Source organism: Bacillus rossius, chromosome 16 (assembly GCF_032445375.1).
Source record: "Bacillus rossius redtenbacheri isolate Brsri chromosome 16, Brsri_v3, whole genome shotgun sequence".
NCBI lineage: Eukaryota > Metazoa > Arthropoda > Insecta > Phasmatodea > Bacillidae > Bacillus > Bacillus rossius.
Genome location: NC_086343.1, coordinates 5,343,129 through 5,357,321, shown reverse-complemented (window position 1 = coordinate 5,357,321; position 14,193 = coordinate 5,343,129). Strand labels below are relative to the sequence as shown.

At 47.8% G+C, this 14,193-nt stretch overlaps 1 protein-coding gene across 4 annotated transcripts in view; it reads left to right on the top strand.

Moving 5' to 3' along the window:
- LOC134540175 (sodium/potassium/calcium exchanger Nckx30C) overlaps window positions 1-14,193 on the top strand; it is a 178,432-nt gene that overhangs the window by 142,421 nt on the left and 21,818 nt on the right. For all 4 annotated transcript variants that reach the window (XM_063382734.1, XM_063382733.1, XM_063382732.1 and 1 more), the window contains one exon: window positions 11,951-12,150. In XM_063382734.1, the coding sequence (XP_063238804.1) occupies window positions 11,951-12,150 (200 nt within the window). The remainder of the gene's footprint in view (window positions 1-11,950; window positions 12,151-14,193) is intronic.

Below are 14,193 nucleotides of genomic sequence, written 5' to 3'. Positions count from 1 at the left end.
ATTTTCTGAGATTAAGAAGAACACTTCGTTTATTTCAGGTAAAAAAAAATCTTCGTTACGAAGTCCGTTAATTTACTTGTTAATTACTAATAGCGCACGAAGGGAAGTCGAATGATACAAGATCGCCAAGCACGGTATAGCAAAACAAGGGGGGGGGGGGGAACGTTACATTTATTTATGGAAAAAAAAAACGTGGCATTTTCAAAAGTAGCTTCTGGGAGGCGTTATCTTCCAAGAGCAGCTCTGTTGGCAACAGTGTTTTTTTTTTTTTTTTTTTAAGTAGTGGGAGTATTGGATTTCAACCGGCTGGCCAGGGAGGAATCCTCGGCGGAAGGGACCCGGAGCTGTGTTTGATGAGGCCGCCGAGAGTTTGCAGACGCAAGCGAGGAGCGCCTGTGTAATTAGTCAATCCCCAGGGGCAACTTCGCCATTTATTCTGCCTGTCTCTTCGGCCGGGGGGGTGGGAGAAAAGGACGAGAATGCGTACAAACAAAAAGGAATTCACCTTCCTTCTCTATCCCCTCCCTCTCTTCAACCCATCCTCTGAACCTGTTTCCCGTCGTATGAGAGAAAAGGCTGCTGTCAGGAACATGTTCTCCGGGAAATCACGTGGGGGGAACATTCGAAGACGCTAGTCCAATTCAGCTCAGGTCGTAGGGTTTGCTGGGCGTATAAATGGAGAGAAATCCAACAAAATTGGGGGTCTTGGGGTGAAAGGTAAAACGTATTATTTTTTTTTTTGTATTTTACAGGAGGAACTGTCAACATTTATTTATTAATTTATTTAATATTATAACTTTAATATTGGTGCCCGGGGACGCACCACAACGCCGAAATACCACAACGCCAAAATGCCAAATTGACCACAACGCCGACAGCTAGAAAACTGCTGTGTACCACAACGCCGAATTACCACAACGCCGAAATACACTAACGCCAAAAAATGTCATTGCAGGACTGCCACAAAGGTTATGTTAGGTTATACTAGGTTATGTTAGACTAGGTTAGGTTAGACTAAGTTAGGTTAGACTAGGTTAAGTTAGGTTAGGTTATATTACGCTATCTTAGGTTAGGTTAAATAAGGTTAGGTGTGATTGTGGTATTTCGGCGTTACGGTACATTTAAGAAACACACACAAATTCATTCAGTTGTTATTTCGGCGTTGTGGTACACAGCAGTTTTCTAGCTGTCGGCGTTGTGGTCAATTTTGACATTCGGCGTTATGTTATTTCGGCGTTAAGGTAATTCGGCGTTGTGGAGCTGTCGGCGTTGTGGTCAATTTTGACATTCGGCGTTATGGTATTTCGGCGTTGTGGTAATGACCCTTGGTGCCCTACTGATATTAATTGAAACAGTTCATTAATATAAAGTAAACATCTCTTACTAAAGATGTTGTTTGGTATTAATTATTGTTTGTGAAGCCAAATTTTAAAGATATTACCAAAAAATTATTTCAACTAACAAATTTCGGTACTTGAATTTTTTTAGCTCCAACCAAAAAAAAACCTCGTATTTTAAATTATATTTCACTAGCATAACACTCGGAGTGAAAATGTCATATATGTTCGTTAAGAGTTTTATTCGCGGATGAAAGAGCGACGAGTTACTTATGTATTTCAGAAATCAAATCCACTAAGATGGAATTTGACTGCCGTGTACTGAAAGCCCTGAACAGCAGCTGCCCTGAAGATGGTTGCTGGAAGGCAGGGTGAAACGTCGGCTGTAGCATGGGGAGACAAAGGCCGGAATAACAAAAACTGTTTCATTCGCACGTTTAAATGATCGTACTGATCACACAAAAAGCACGCGTCACAGTTAAAACTAAATTTTGCGTGAATTGCCCTCAATTTGTAACCCGTGAATTATGTAATCCCTTTATGTGGTGTCTCGTACAGGTGGTGTGGTTTGGTATTTTAGTGACCCGTTAATTTTTAGCTCTGGTTGATAATTTCTCATTTGTAAGCTTTCCGTGTTATCGTTTTGATTAACTATCGCTACCAATTTATAACGGTGCAAACGCCACATAGATCGACATTAGGTTTTGCGTCCACAGGAAGAGTCTCTGTGTTGCAAATGGAACGACCCACTGAAAATGCAATAAAGAAGTAATTCGGTATGGCCATTAATTAGACGTTACTGTTCTCCTATTTTGCAACGTGAATAACGGTGAAATACTGTGTATAATAACACTTTTTTCCCCCTTCAAATTTTTTCAAGTATTAACACATACATAACCTGAAATGCTGGTAATGACACCAAAAATATTAAATCTGACTGAAAACGTGTTACAGTTGATGCAATTTCACTGGAATTATTCAGATAAAAATAAAAGATTTGATGATTTTGTAATAATGTCAATTGCTTTTCAGGCAGTTATAATTAATATTGAGGCGGTTGTGAAGTCTTGTAGGCATACAGGAAAGCAAGAGTCAGTTACTTACTGAGAATTTAAGCCATATAAAGTAAAGCTAGTAGATTTTTTAAGTAATATATTTTTCTGAATTATAAATATATTCGTTTCATATTTTTTTGCGTAATAAGCTGTTAATTTAAATTGTTAATATTTTGTCAATCTCTTGTAAACAAGAAATGAAATTAAATTAAATACATAACTTTAAACTTTTCCGTTTGAGGTTAATGATACTGGCCACCTATATTATAATTCTAATTATTATATGTCTGAGATGAATCTGTGACGTTTTAAGTGTCACAATTCTAATTTTTGAATATATTGGTCCAGGTGTTAAAATATAAGCAAATTCTTAAAATAAACCCACCTAGAAATTTTCCAAATATAGTGTGTTTTTTTAATACTTGGTCACAGTTTTTACAACTATATGTCGATTTCTATTAATTATTTTTTCCTTAAAACTTAACTATAGTCCATAATATATTTAATTACCGTGGCACATAGTTCGACAAGTATTCTGGAATAACAGTGTATATGAAGCAACAAATGAGTTTAAATAATCGCACTAGTATTGTGTAGACCTTTCGCGATCATTCATGAAGATGATAAATTTTCAAACTTATTTACAGCTAAGCGTATCAATAACTTTAGCCGCACAATGATTGTAAAACTACGAACATAGTTAATATGCTGTTAAAGTAGACTCACAAAAAGGTTCCACAAAGCTTAGTTAAGTCAAGATCTCAATACAATAAAGAAAAAACCCCGAAAACTCACCATGCCTCGATAGCCGCATAAAAACCTGCTTCTGAATTCATACAAAAGCTAAAACACAAGTACGTGTGTGTCACCTGCACTATTAACTGGGGAAAACTTTTCCAAGGAAACAAATTTATGAACAAAACATATGGTGAGTGTGTCACGTCTCAATTTTCAGTACACAAACTTTCATTATTAATGGTTAGGATTTATATTTCAGAAATTCCAATAATTTTTTTCTGAGCCTTCGAAATAACTACACATTTTTATTAGAAGCATTTAAAATGAGTCTTTCACTTATTTCTTGTACTTAGTTCAACTTAAGTAATGAAAATAAATTTATTTTTAGCGTTAGGAGCTTCGTTAATATTAGTCAAGACACTATAACTTATTAACTAATAAATGTAGATTTGCTCCATTTTTATGTGTAACATCTTATCTCTCAGTGTACGGCATTTGGTGGGAGTAATTTCGTGAATGGAACGGAAGGCGCACGGAACGGAAATGTGTAACCACGGTGCTGCCATCTGTGGCGGATGGCGAGAACAAAAGTTTAAAAAAAGCAACGGGGAAATTTTTGACGTGAAAACGTCTAATAAATCGATGAATGCCGGCTGCACGCACGAAAAAGTGTCCCGTTACGCACATTGTTCCGTTACGCTCATTGTACGCTTGCGCTGCATCTATCTTTCTTCCACTCGACTGTTTATAAAGTGAAGTGAAAAGTTAATGTGGTTTTCATTGCTTATTACAAAACAATTTCGGCAATAAAGGTTCATTATTCTTGCATTTTAAAAATCTGATTACTAGTATAGTTTCAAGTATTTATTCTTTTATTACTAAAATAAAAATGGTTCAATTTTATTCATAAAAGTATGCAATAATTTCATCGATGTTTTGTTATGACGTTGTCACGTTTAACTATCGTCCGTAAACCGACTTTACAGACAACCAATTTTTTTATGGTATTAGCTGTTTTATGGATTTTAATAAAATTTCTTGTCGAAAATCAGGTCCAAAGCCGAGGTTTAGTATTTTTAAAAGTCTTTCCCTCTTTTATTGGAGCTGTTTAGTTACAGTGTTTTAAAATTTCGGTCCGCTCATGAAACGAGTCAGCAGTCGACGTGTCTGCTCTGTGTGAGTACGGGAACGACGCGAGATCCGCGTCCATGAATTTAGTTGGAAAAAAAATTTTCGTAATATTTATCACGCTCGGCATTATTTTAAAGAATTATAATATTAAATTTTTTGTCAGTCTCTCGTACTTTAAGTGTGTTTGCAACACGAGAACATAATTTTTCTCGTTACTGCGGTTCGATGTTACACATATCTGGCGAGTACTGAAAAAACTTATCACTTTTTTTTCTTCCTTGAAACGTTTCAGTCATAGATTACGTAATTACTTTTTGTTTCTAAATTTGAAAATAATAATATTAACTCTTGAGTCATTAGGTGAAGTAGCTGTTAATAGACGAGAACCTCTCGGTTGATACTGGGGGGAAAAAAAGGTGTGTGTGTGGGGGGGGGGGGGGGGGGGAATCCGAAAGTTCGCATGACATTTTCCGCTCCGGACCACTCCCGATGATTGTACCCGCAAGAGAGGTTCCAACATCCCGAACCACCCGGTAGGTAACTCAGACCAGGGACCCGGCCGTGGGTCCTTACCACAACGCCGAAATACCACAACGCCGAAATACCACAACGCCGAACGTACAATAACGCCGAATACCGTAACGCCGGATGCCAAATTGACAGCAACGCCGACAGCTAGAAAACTGCTGTGTACCACAACGCCGAAATACAGTAACGCCGAAAAAGGTTGCTGCGGGCCACAGGAAAAAAATGAAAAACAACTGAATGAATTTGTGTGTGTTTCTTAAATGTATCTTAACGCCGAAATACCACAACCTAACCTAACCTAGGCTAGTCTAAACTAGTCTAACCTAGCCTAACCTAAACTAACCTAACCTAACCTAACCTTTGCGGCAGTCCTTTAATGACATTTTTTCGGCGTTAATGTATTTCGGCGTTGTGGTAATTCGGCGTTGTGGTACACAGCAGTTTTCTAGCTGTCGGCGTTGTAGTCAATTTGGCATTCGGCGTTATGGTTTTCGGGGTTATTGTACGTTCGGCGTTGTGGTGGGTCCCCCCCGGCCAAGGCTAACAGGGTGGGACGGGCGCCGTCAGGGCAGGCAACCCCGCGGGGCAGGCGCGCACTGCGGGTTGCCCGGCGGCGGCGGCTCAGGGGTCACGCGGCGCGCGGGCGGCCTACGCGCCCAGGGGAGGGGAAAAGGAGAGGACAACGCAACCCGCATCACAAAGAGCTGCCGAGGGAAAGAGATCACGTGCGACAGTCCATCTCCCTGGAGTGGGGACGACGACGGCGTGAATAACGATGGGACTCCCGGCAAGTGTCCGGAGATGCCACGGCCTCACCGTATCTCTCCCCCGCTCGCGACGCCGTCTGCGGAGAAAGAGAGCGATCGTCTCGCGGAGATTACAGACAAATCTAAAAAGTCAGCGAGGATCAGCAGGCTCTTCACGACGGCCATTGTCTGGGGGTCGCCTCGGCTAGCGTCGAAGGCCGAAAGGTTTCACCGACGTTTCGGTAGACATTGCATTACCCATCTTCAGGGTAGCATCTTCTACTAAAGTACTAAGCTAGAAGAAATATCCTGCTCGCCTCTATATAGTACTAAATCAAGCTTGTCTGGTTAAGCTAAAATATTGGTCTTACGCTCTTATAACTATCACTAAAAGCTGAAGGGGGAAAAAAAAGAACTTTTAAGATATAATCTTCAATAAAAAAATTGCAAAATGAGGACTTAAGTCGTTTTGGATTATAAGTACAATATTAAACACGGAAAAGAATTTTAAAAAATACAATGCTAACTTGAAGGATTTATCAGTTTCCAGATAACTGGTCCCTTGTCCGGCTCATACAACGCACAGTGGAGGCTAGAGGCAAAAGAAACTACTACTGAGTCAGACTAACCTGCAAAGTTTTTTACTTTAAGAAGGGTAGTTGGGACCCGACAGACGTCATCTTGGTTTCAGCAGTATTTTTTCAGCCAAAATAAAATATTCTAGCGTTTTAATTTTTTTACGTGACAAAGTCTAATAAATCGATTAACGCCTGCTGCACGCACGAAAAAGTGTCCCGTTACGCACATTGTTCCGTTACGCTGTGTCCCGTTACGCTCATTGTACGCTTGCGCCGCATCTATCGCCCTTCCACTCGACTGTTTATAAAGTGAAGTGAAAAGTTAATGTGGTTTTCATTGCTTATTACAACAACAATTTCGGCAATAATGGTTAATTATTCTTGCATTTTAAAAATCTGATTACTAGTATAATTTCAAGTATTTATTCTTTTATTATAAAAATAAAAATGATTCAATTTCATTCATAAAAGTATGCAATCATTTCATCAATGTTTTGTTATGACGTTGTCACGTTAAACTATCGTCCGTGAACCGACTTTACAGACAACCAATTTTTTTTTTTAATTTGACGTTTTGATGTGTAAACGACTTAGCTCTTGGTACACGGCACTTGGTAGTAGTAGTTTCGTGAAACTGGAACGGAAGCCTATGAAGCAAACACTAGGGTCCACACCAGAACATATTGGTGTCCTAAATGTCGCTTCATGATAGTGAAACCACCCCGGGATATATTTGGTAAACTTAAAAAATTGTCATCATACATAATTTATCTTAAGTTTTAAAAAATGCCTGAGAAAGCTGGCACAGCAAGAATTATAAAACATGTCATCATTGAAATATTTTTTTTTAAGGATTGTTCTCGACCCAAGCGGCCCACGCGCTGGGGAATATGGATTTCCCTTCCTGCTTCACCTGGGAAGTTTGCGAGCTGGTGGAGGTGCTTGGTGGAGGGGGAAAAAAAGGGTGGGGGGTGATACGTCATGCGGTTGCCACGTCGAGGAAACATCCCATGTTACACACGACGAAGTTACCCTTCTCTCTCTCTCTCTCTCTCTCTCTCTCTCTCTCACACACACACACACACACACACGTACCGCACCCTGGTTCTGAGGTCCTCCCTCCCTCTTTCACCTCAATCCCCGCAAAACCCTTTTCCGGGAAAAAAACACGTTTGTTTTCCCACTCCGCCCACGTGTGGTCGCGGCAGACGGATGGAAATTCCCCGGGACGAATTCTCTCCTCGCCAACTTCCGGGTCCTGTAGAAGAAGGGGCAGGGGGTAGGGGGTAGGGGAAGGAAGGACGTATTCCAGCCTCTGTTATGTTCGCCTCGCTGGCGACCAGGGGAGGGGGGGGGGGCAGGGTCTCGACAGGCGGGTCGACAAGGGGACAACCAGGGGGGGAGAATAGGCAAAGTACGGGAGCTACTGCGAGATGACAACCCTCGCCTCCCCCTCTCCAACCCCCATACCCCGCCGTGCCACGTCGCAAACAAGTTTGGAGGGCGGGATGTTGCCGGAGACGAGCCGAACACCTCCTCCGAAACCCCTGCTGAAGACCTGCACAGCTGCATCCAAAACGGATAGATTGCGTGATCCGTTCGGTTCGCGTCCGTCACCGTAGATGTTAGCACCGTAGGGGAATAATATTATTTCGTTTTTATTATACGATTTTATAACAAATACGCATCCCAAATACACAAAACTTATTTATAATATGTTAAAATATTTTTTTTAAAACATTGTGCAAAAGATCCCGTGTGTAATTTGAGTTATAATGTGTAACTGTAAAACACCATTGTTCGTAAAAAAACGTATTTTAAAATTGCACATTACTTTTAAATAACCGTACCGATTGTGCTGAAAATCGATGGACGATCGTTAAATTAAATAATATTAATAATTCAAACGACGAAAACATGATTGAAAAGTCAAATCGATGGTTGTTCCAATCGAGTGGAAGAGAGATAGATGCGGCGTAAGCGTACAATGAGCGTAACGGGACACATCGTAGTGGGACAATGTGCGTTACGGGACACTTTTGCGTGGGTGCAGCCGGCGTTTATCGATTTATTAGACGTTGTCACGTCAAAAAAAATAGATTGTTTTGGTGCTCCATATTTACTGCGCTCCGATGACAACTTTGGAACTCGGTGTATCCGGACATCGGGCATCGCAACTGTAGACAGGGCGGTGTTCCGTGCGGCAGTGTGACGTCATTCACGCGAAGATAACGACACGGACTACTCACAGGTTCGGGCTGTTGTATCCAGGTGTCCTGTTTCATTAAAAAAAAAATAGCCAGTCATGGGGACTGTCAACAGAAGTGAAAACTTAAAACTTTGTTTTTAAATGTGTAATATGACATCATTTCTACGTCAAATGTACGTAAGAAAATGATATCGGTATCATATCAGTACGATGTCAGCATAATATCATTTATCCTTACATCATTTTTTAGTCACAACAGATATCAGTGGTACGTAAAAATTACGTAAAAATTCATTACTTAGCTGTGACTTACCAGTGATGTCAGACCTATGTCATGTATTCACGTGGTCAAATTAACTTCACTTACTGCTACTACAGCATGTCGGTGATGCGAACTCACAAGGTTTCACCCATCCAAAAAAAGAGTCCAACACGCACATGATACAGTCGAGTATGTACAGTGTATTAGTGTGTATATGTGTGTATACATGTACACAGGCCGCTGCGCGTCGCCAGTCTGGCGCAACACGTCACTAGCATGTCGGTGACGCGAACCCATAAATTTTGCCCCCTACCAAAAAAATCGCTCAACGTGGCTAAAGAAGTTTTAACTTCAAAAAAATATATATATATAAAAAATACATAAAAAAAAAACTTCTGATCCCATCCATTCCAATCTGAGAGGCTTGGGTCACACGGCGCTGGTCCCCGTGGAAACCAAACAACAAAAGTTTCAAGATAGAACGGTTTTTGTTTGGGCCAAATACCGCTCTCCTCCTGGGGTGGAAGATCCTTCAGATATCCAACATGGGCGGCTCTGAGGGGATTTCAAAGCCGACCAAGTTAACCATGACGTATCCCAGATTTTTACTTAAGAATACTGGCAGTAAAATTATTAACGGTTTCGTTAATCAGTATTAAATAAATCACGAAAAAAAAACTAAAGTAATTATTATTACAAGCGTGTTTAGATACCTCGGCCAGGGCCACTACAGGCTAAGAGAGGTAAATGTGTCGTTTGTTTGTTGTTTTATCGCGCCCCCCGCCCCCCGAAACGGGAAGCCTTCATTTCACAGAAGAGAGAGCCACCCGAAGTTACCCGAAGTTCATGCTCGCTTTTTTTTCCGTTCTATCTCATTGTATAAACCGGTGTGGCATTAAATTTTGCGGTCGATTAGGATAAGTTAGCTACATTATAAATACTTTAAAACATTGTGGATGGTTGGTTATATTAGGTAAGTATAGCTACATTAAAAATACTGTAAAATCATTTTATTGGTTGCTCAGCGAATAACTTTTTAATATGTAGCTATCCAGGGCTGGGAAACCGTTTACATGATTTCGCAGTATCTTTAATGTAGCAATGCTAACCAAATCAACCGTCCACAATGTTTTAAAGTATTTATAATGTAGCTTACCTAACCTAATTGACGATTAGTATCCTTTTATCAACACCGCCATATTTATTTACAATGAACAAAAAAAAAACGGAAGATGCACGATCGGGAGTTTGGCTCTCTCGTCTGTGAAAAGAAGGCTTCCCTAAATAATGTATATAAAATTGGGGTAGGCTGTTTCGGAACACAATTTTAAGTGGAGTGTGTGTGTTGTCGCGGCTCACGGGAGGAGTGTGATGGTTGTCGTGGCTCACAAGGAGGAGTGTGAGGGTTGACGGGAGGAGTGTGAGGCTTGTCGCGGCTCACGGGAGGAGTGTGAGGGTTGTCGCGGCTCACGGGAAGAGTGTGAGGGTTGTCGCGGCTCACGGGAGGAGTGTGATGGTTGTCGTGGCTCACAAGGAGGAGTGTGAGGGTTGTCGCGGCTCACAAGGAGGAGTGTGAGGGTTGACGGGAGGAGTGTGAGGCTTGTCGCGGCTCACGGGAGGAGTGTGAGGGTTGTCGCGGCTCATGGGAGGAGTGTGAGGCTTGTCGCGGCTCACGGGAGGAGTGTGAGGGTTGTCGCGGCTCACGGGAGGAGTGTGATGGTTGTCGTGGCTCACAAGGAGGAGTGTGAGGGTTGACGGGAGGAGTGTGAGGCTTGTCGCGGCTCACGGGAGGAGTGTGAGGGTTGTCGCGGCTCACGGGAGGAGTGTGATGGTTGTCGTGGCTCACAAGGAGGAGTGTGAGGGTTGACGGGAGGAGTGTGAGGCTTGTCGCGGCTCACGGGAAGAGTGTGATGGTTGTCGTGGCTCACGGGAGGAGTGTGATGGTTGTCGTGGCTCACAAGGAGGAGTGTGAGGGTTGACGGGAGGAGTGTGAGGCTTGTCGCGGCTCACGGGAGGAGTGTGAGGGTTGTCGCGGCTCACGGGAGGAGTGTGATGGTTGTCGTGGCTCACAAGGAGGAGTGTGAGGGTTGACGGGAGGAGTGTGAGGCTTGTCGCGGCTCACGGGAGGAGTGTGAGGGTTGACGGGAGGAGTGTGAGGCTTGTCGCGGCTCACGGGAGGAGTGTGAGGGTTGACGGGAGGAGTGTGAGGCTTGTCGCGGCTCATGGGAGGAGTGTGATGGTTGTCGTGGCTCACAAGGAGGAGTGTGAGGGTTGACGGGAGGAGTGTGAGGCTTGTCGCGGCTCACGGGAGGAGTGTGAGGGTTGTCGCGGCTCATGGGAGGAGTGTGAGGCTTGTCGCGGCTCACGGGAGGAGTGTGAGGGTTGTCGCGGCTCACGGGAGGAGTGTGATGGTTGTCGTGGCTCACAAGGAGGAGTGTGAGGGTTGACGGGAGGAGTGTGAGGCTTGTCGCGGCTCACGGGAGGAGTGTGAGGGTTGTCGCGGCTCATGGGAGGAGTGTGAGGCTTGTCGCGGCTCACGGGAGGAGTGTGAGGGTTGTCGCGGCTCACGGGAGGAGTGTGATGGTTGTCGTGGCTCACAAGGAGGAGTGTGAGGGTTGACGGGAGGAGTGTGAGGCTTGTCGCGGCTCACGGGAGGAGTGTGAGGGTTGTCGCGGCTCACGGGAGGAGTGTGACGGTTGTCGCGGCTCACGGGAGGAATGTGAGGGTTGTCGCGGCTGACGGGAGGAGTGTGATGGTTGTCGTGACTCACAAGGAGGAGTGTGAGGGTTGACGGGAGGAGTGTGAGGCTTGTCGCGGCTCACGGGAGGAGTGTGAGGGTTGTCGCGGCTCACGGGAAGAGTGTGATGGTTGTCGTGGCTCACAAGGAGGAGTGTGAGGGTTGACGGGAGGAGTGTGAGGCTTGTCGCGGCTCACGGGAGGTATGTGAGGGTTGTCGCGGCTCACGGGAGGAGTGTGATGGTTGTCGTGGCTCACAAGGAGGAGTGTGAGGGTTGACGGGAGGAGTGTGAGGCTTGTCGCGGCTCACGGGAGGAGTGTGAGGGTTGTCGCGGCTCACGGGAGGAGTGTGACGGTTGTCGCGGCTCACGGGAGGAATGTGAGGGTTGTCGCGGCTGACGGGAGGAGTGTGAGGGTTAACGGGAGGTGTGTGAGGCTTGTCGCGGCTGACGGGAGGAGTGTGAGGGTTTACGGGAGGAGTGTGAGGCTTGTCGCGGCTCACGGGAGGAGTGTGACGGTTGTCGCGGCTCACGGGAGGAATGTGAGGGTTGTCGCGGCTGACGGGAGGAGTGTGAGGGTTAACGGGAGGTGTGTGAGGCTTGTCGCGGCTGACGGGAGGGGTGTGCGCAGGGAAAGTGGACGAGAAGGCGACGCAGCTGCACGCCATCGCGTCGCTGAAGGTGCTGCTGGACGCGACCAAGCCGCACCACGGCGCCGCCACCAGCTCGGCCGCCCACCACGTGACGGTGGCGCAGCGCCTCGAGGCCGAGAAGAGCCAGGAGACGCAGCTGGAGCAGCCCAACGGCGTGGCGCGGCCCCTCGACGACAACGTGAGTCTCCTCCGTCTGCTGTGGTCTCACTGTTCAGTCCTGGTGCTTCCCACCACAACCTCTTACTCTACTGAGTGCAATTGTTTTTCCAAAGAGAATTTCAGTAACGGATCAGGAACTATTTAAAGAAACGAACGGTAGGTCTTAACCACAATAACATTTTTGTCATCCAGCTTTTTCCCCACAAAATGAAACTCGGCTATAAGTGATTTTGGCGCGCTACACTTCAGAGAGCGAGGCGGACAGCGTGGCCGGACAGACTAACAGAGGCGTGTTGGAGAGGAGGGGGAGCCGCCGGGATCGACCCACTTCCGGCGCGGGTCGCGGGTCGCGCCTCGCATCGACCGGCCGGAAGCCGGCCGCTAATTGGAGATCCCGCAGACGGGGGCACGAGGCAGGGAGACCCCGCAGACGGGAACACGAGCAGGGAGACCCCGCAGACGGGAACACGAGCAGGGAGACCCCGCAGACGGGAACACGAGGCAGTGAGACCCCGCAGACGGGAACACGAGGCAGGGTGACCCCGCAGACGGGAACACGAGGCAGGGAGACCCCGCAGACGGGAACACGAGGCAGGGAGATCCCGCAGACGGGAACACGAGGCAGGGAGACCCCGCAGACGGGAACACGAGCAGGGAGACCCCGCAGACGGGAACACGAGGCAGGGAGACCCCGCAGACGGGAACACGAGGCAGGGAGACCCCGCAGACGGGAACACGAGGCAGGGAGACCCCGCAGACGGGAACACGAGCAGGGAGACCCCGCAGACGGGAACACGAGGCAGGGAGACCCCGCAGACGGGAACACGAGGCAGGGAGACCCCGTAGACGGGAACACGAGGCAGGGAGACCCCGCAGACGGGAACACGAGGCAGGGAGACCCCGCAGACGGGAACACAAGGCAGGGAGACCCCGCAGACGGGAACACGAGGCAGGGAGACCCCGCAGACGGGAACACGAGGCAGGGAGACCCCGCAGACGGGAACACGAGCAGGGAGACCCCGCAGACGGGAACACGAGGCAGGGAGATCCCGCAGACGGGAACACGAGGCAGGGAGACCCCGCAGACGGGAACACGAGCAGGGAGACCCCGCAGACGGGAACACAAGGCAGGGAGACCCCGCAGACGGGAACACGAGGCAGGGAGACCCCGCAGACGGGAACACGAGCAGGGAGACCCCGCAGACGGGAACACGAGGCAGGGAGACCCCGCAGACGGGAACACGAGGCAGGGAGACCCCGCAGACGGGAACAAGAGGCAGGGAGACCCCGCAGACGGGGACAAGAGGCAGGGAGACCCCGCAGACGGGAACACGATGCAGGGAGACCCCGCAGACGGGAACACGAGGCAGGGAGACCCCGCAGACGGGAACAAGAGGCAGGGAGACCCCGCAGACGGGGACAAGAGGCAGGGAGACCCCGCAGACGGGAACACGAGGCAGGGAGACCCCGCAGACGGGAACACGAGGCAGGGAGACCCCGCAGACGGGGACAAGAGGCAGGGAGACCCCGCAGACGGGAACACGAGGCAGGGAGATCCCGCAGACGGGAACACGAGCAGGGAGACCCCGCAGACGGGAACACGAGGCAGGGAGATCCCGCAGACGGGAACACGAGGCAGGGAGACCCCGCAGACGGGAACACGAGCAGGGAGACCCCGCAGACGGGAACACGAGGCAGGGAGACCCCGCAGACGGGAACACGAGGCAGTGAGACCCCGCAGACGGGGGCACGAGGCAGGGAGACCCCGCAGACGGGAACACGAGCAGGGAGACCCCGCAGACGGGGACAAGAGGCAGGGAGACCCCGCAGACGGGAACACGAGGCAGGGAGACCCCGCAGACGGGAACACGAGCAGGGAGACCCCGCAGACGGGACACGAGGCAGGGAGACCCCGCAGACGGGAACACGAGGCAGGGAGACCCCGCAGACGGGAACACGAGGCAGGGAGACCCCGCAGACGGGAACACGAGGCAGGGAGACCCCGCAGACGGGAACACGAGGCAGGGAGACCCCGCAGACGGGGACACGAGGCAGGGAGACC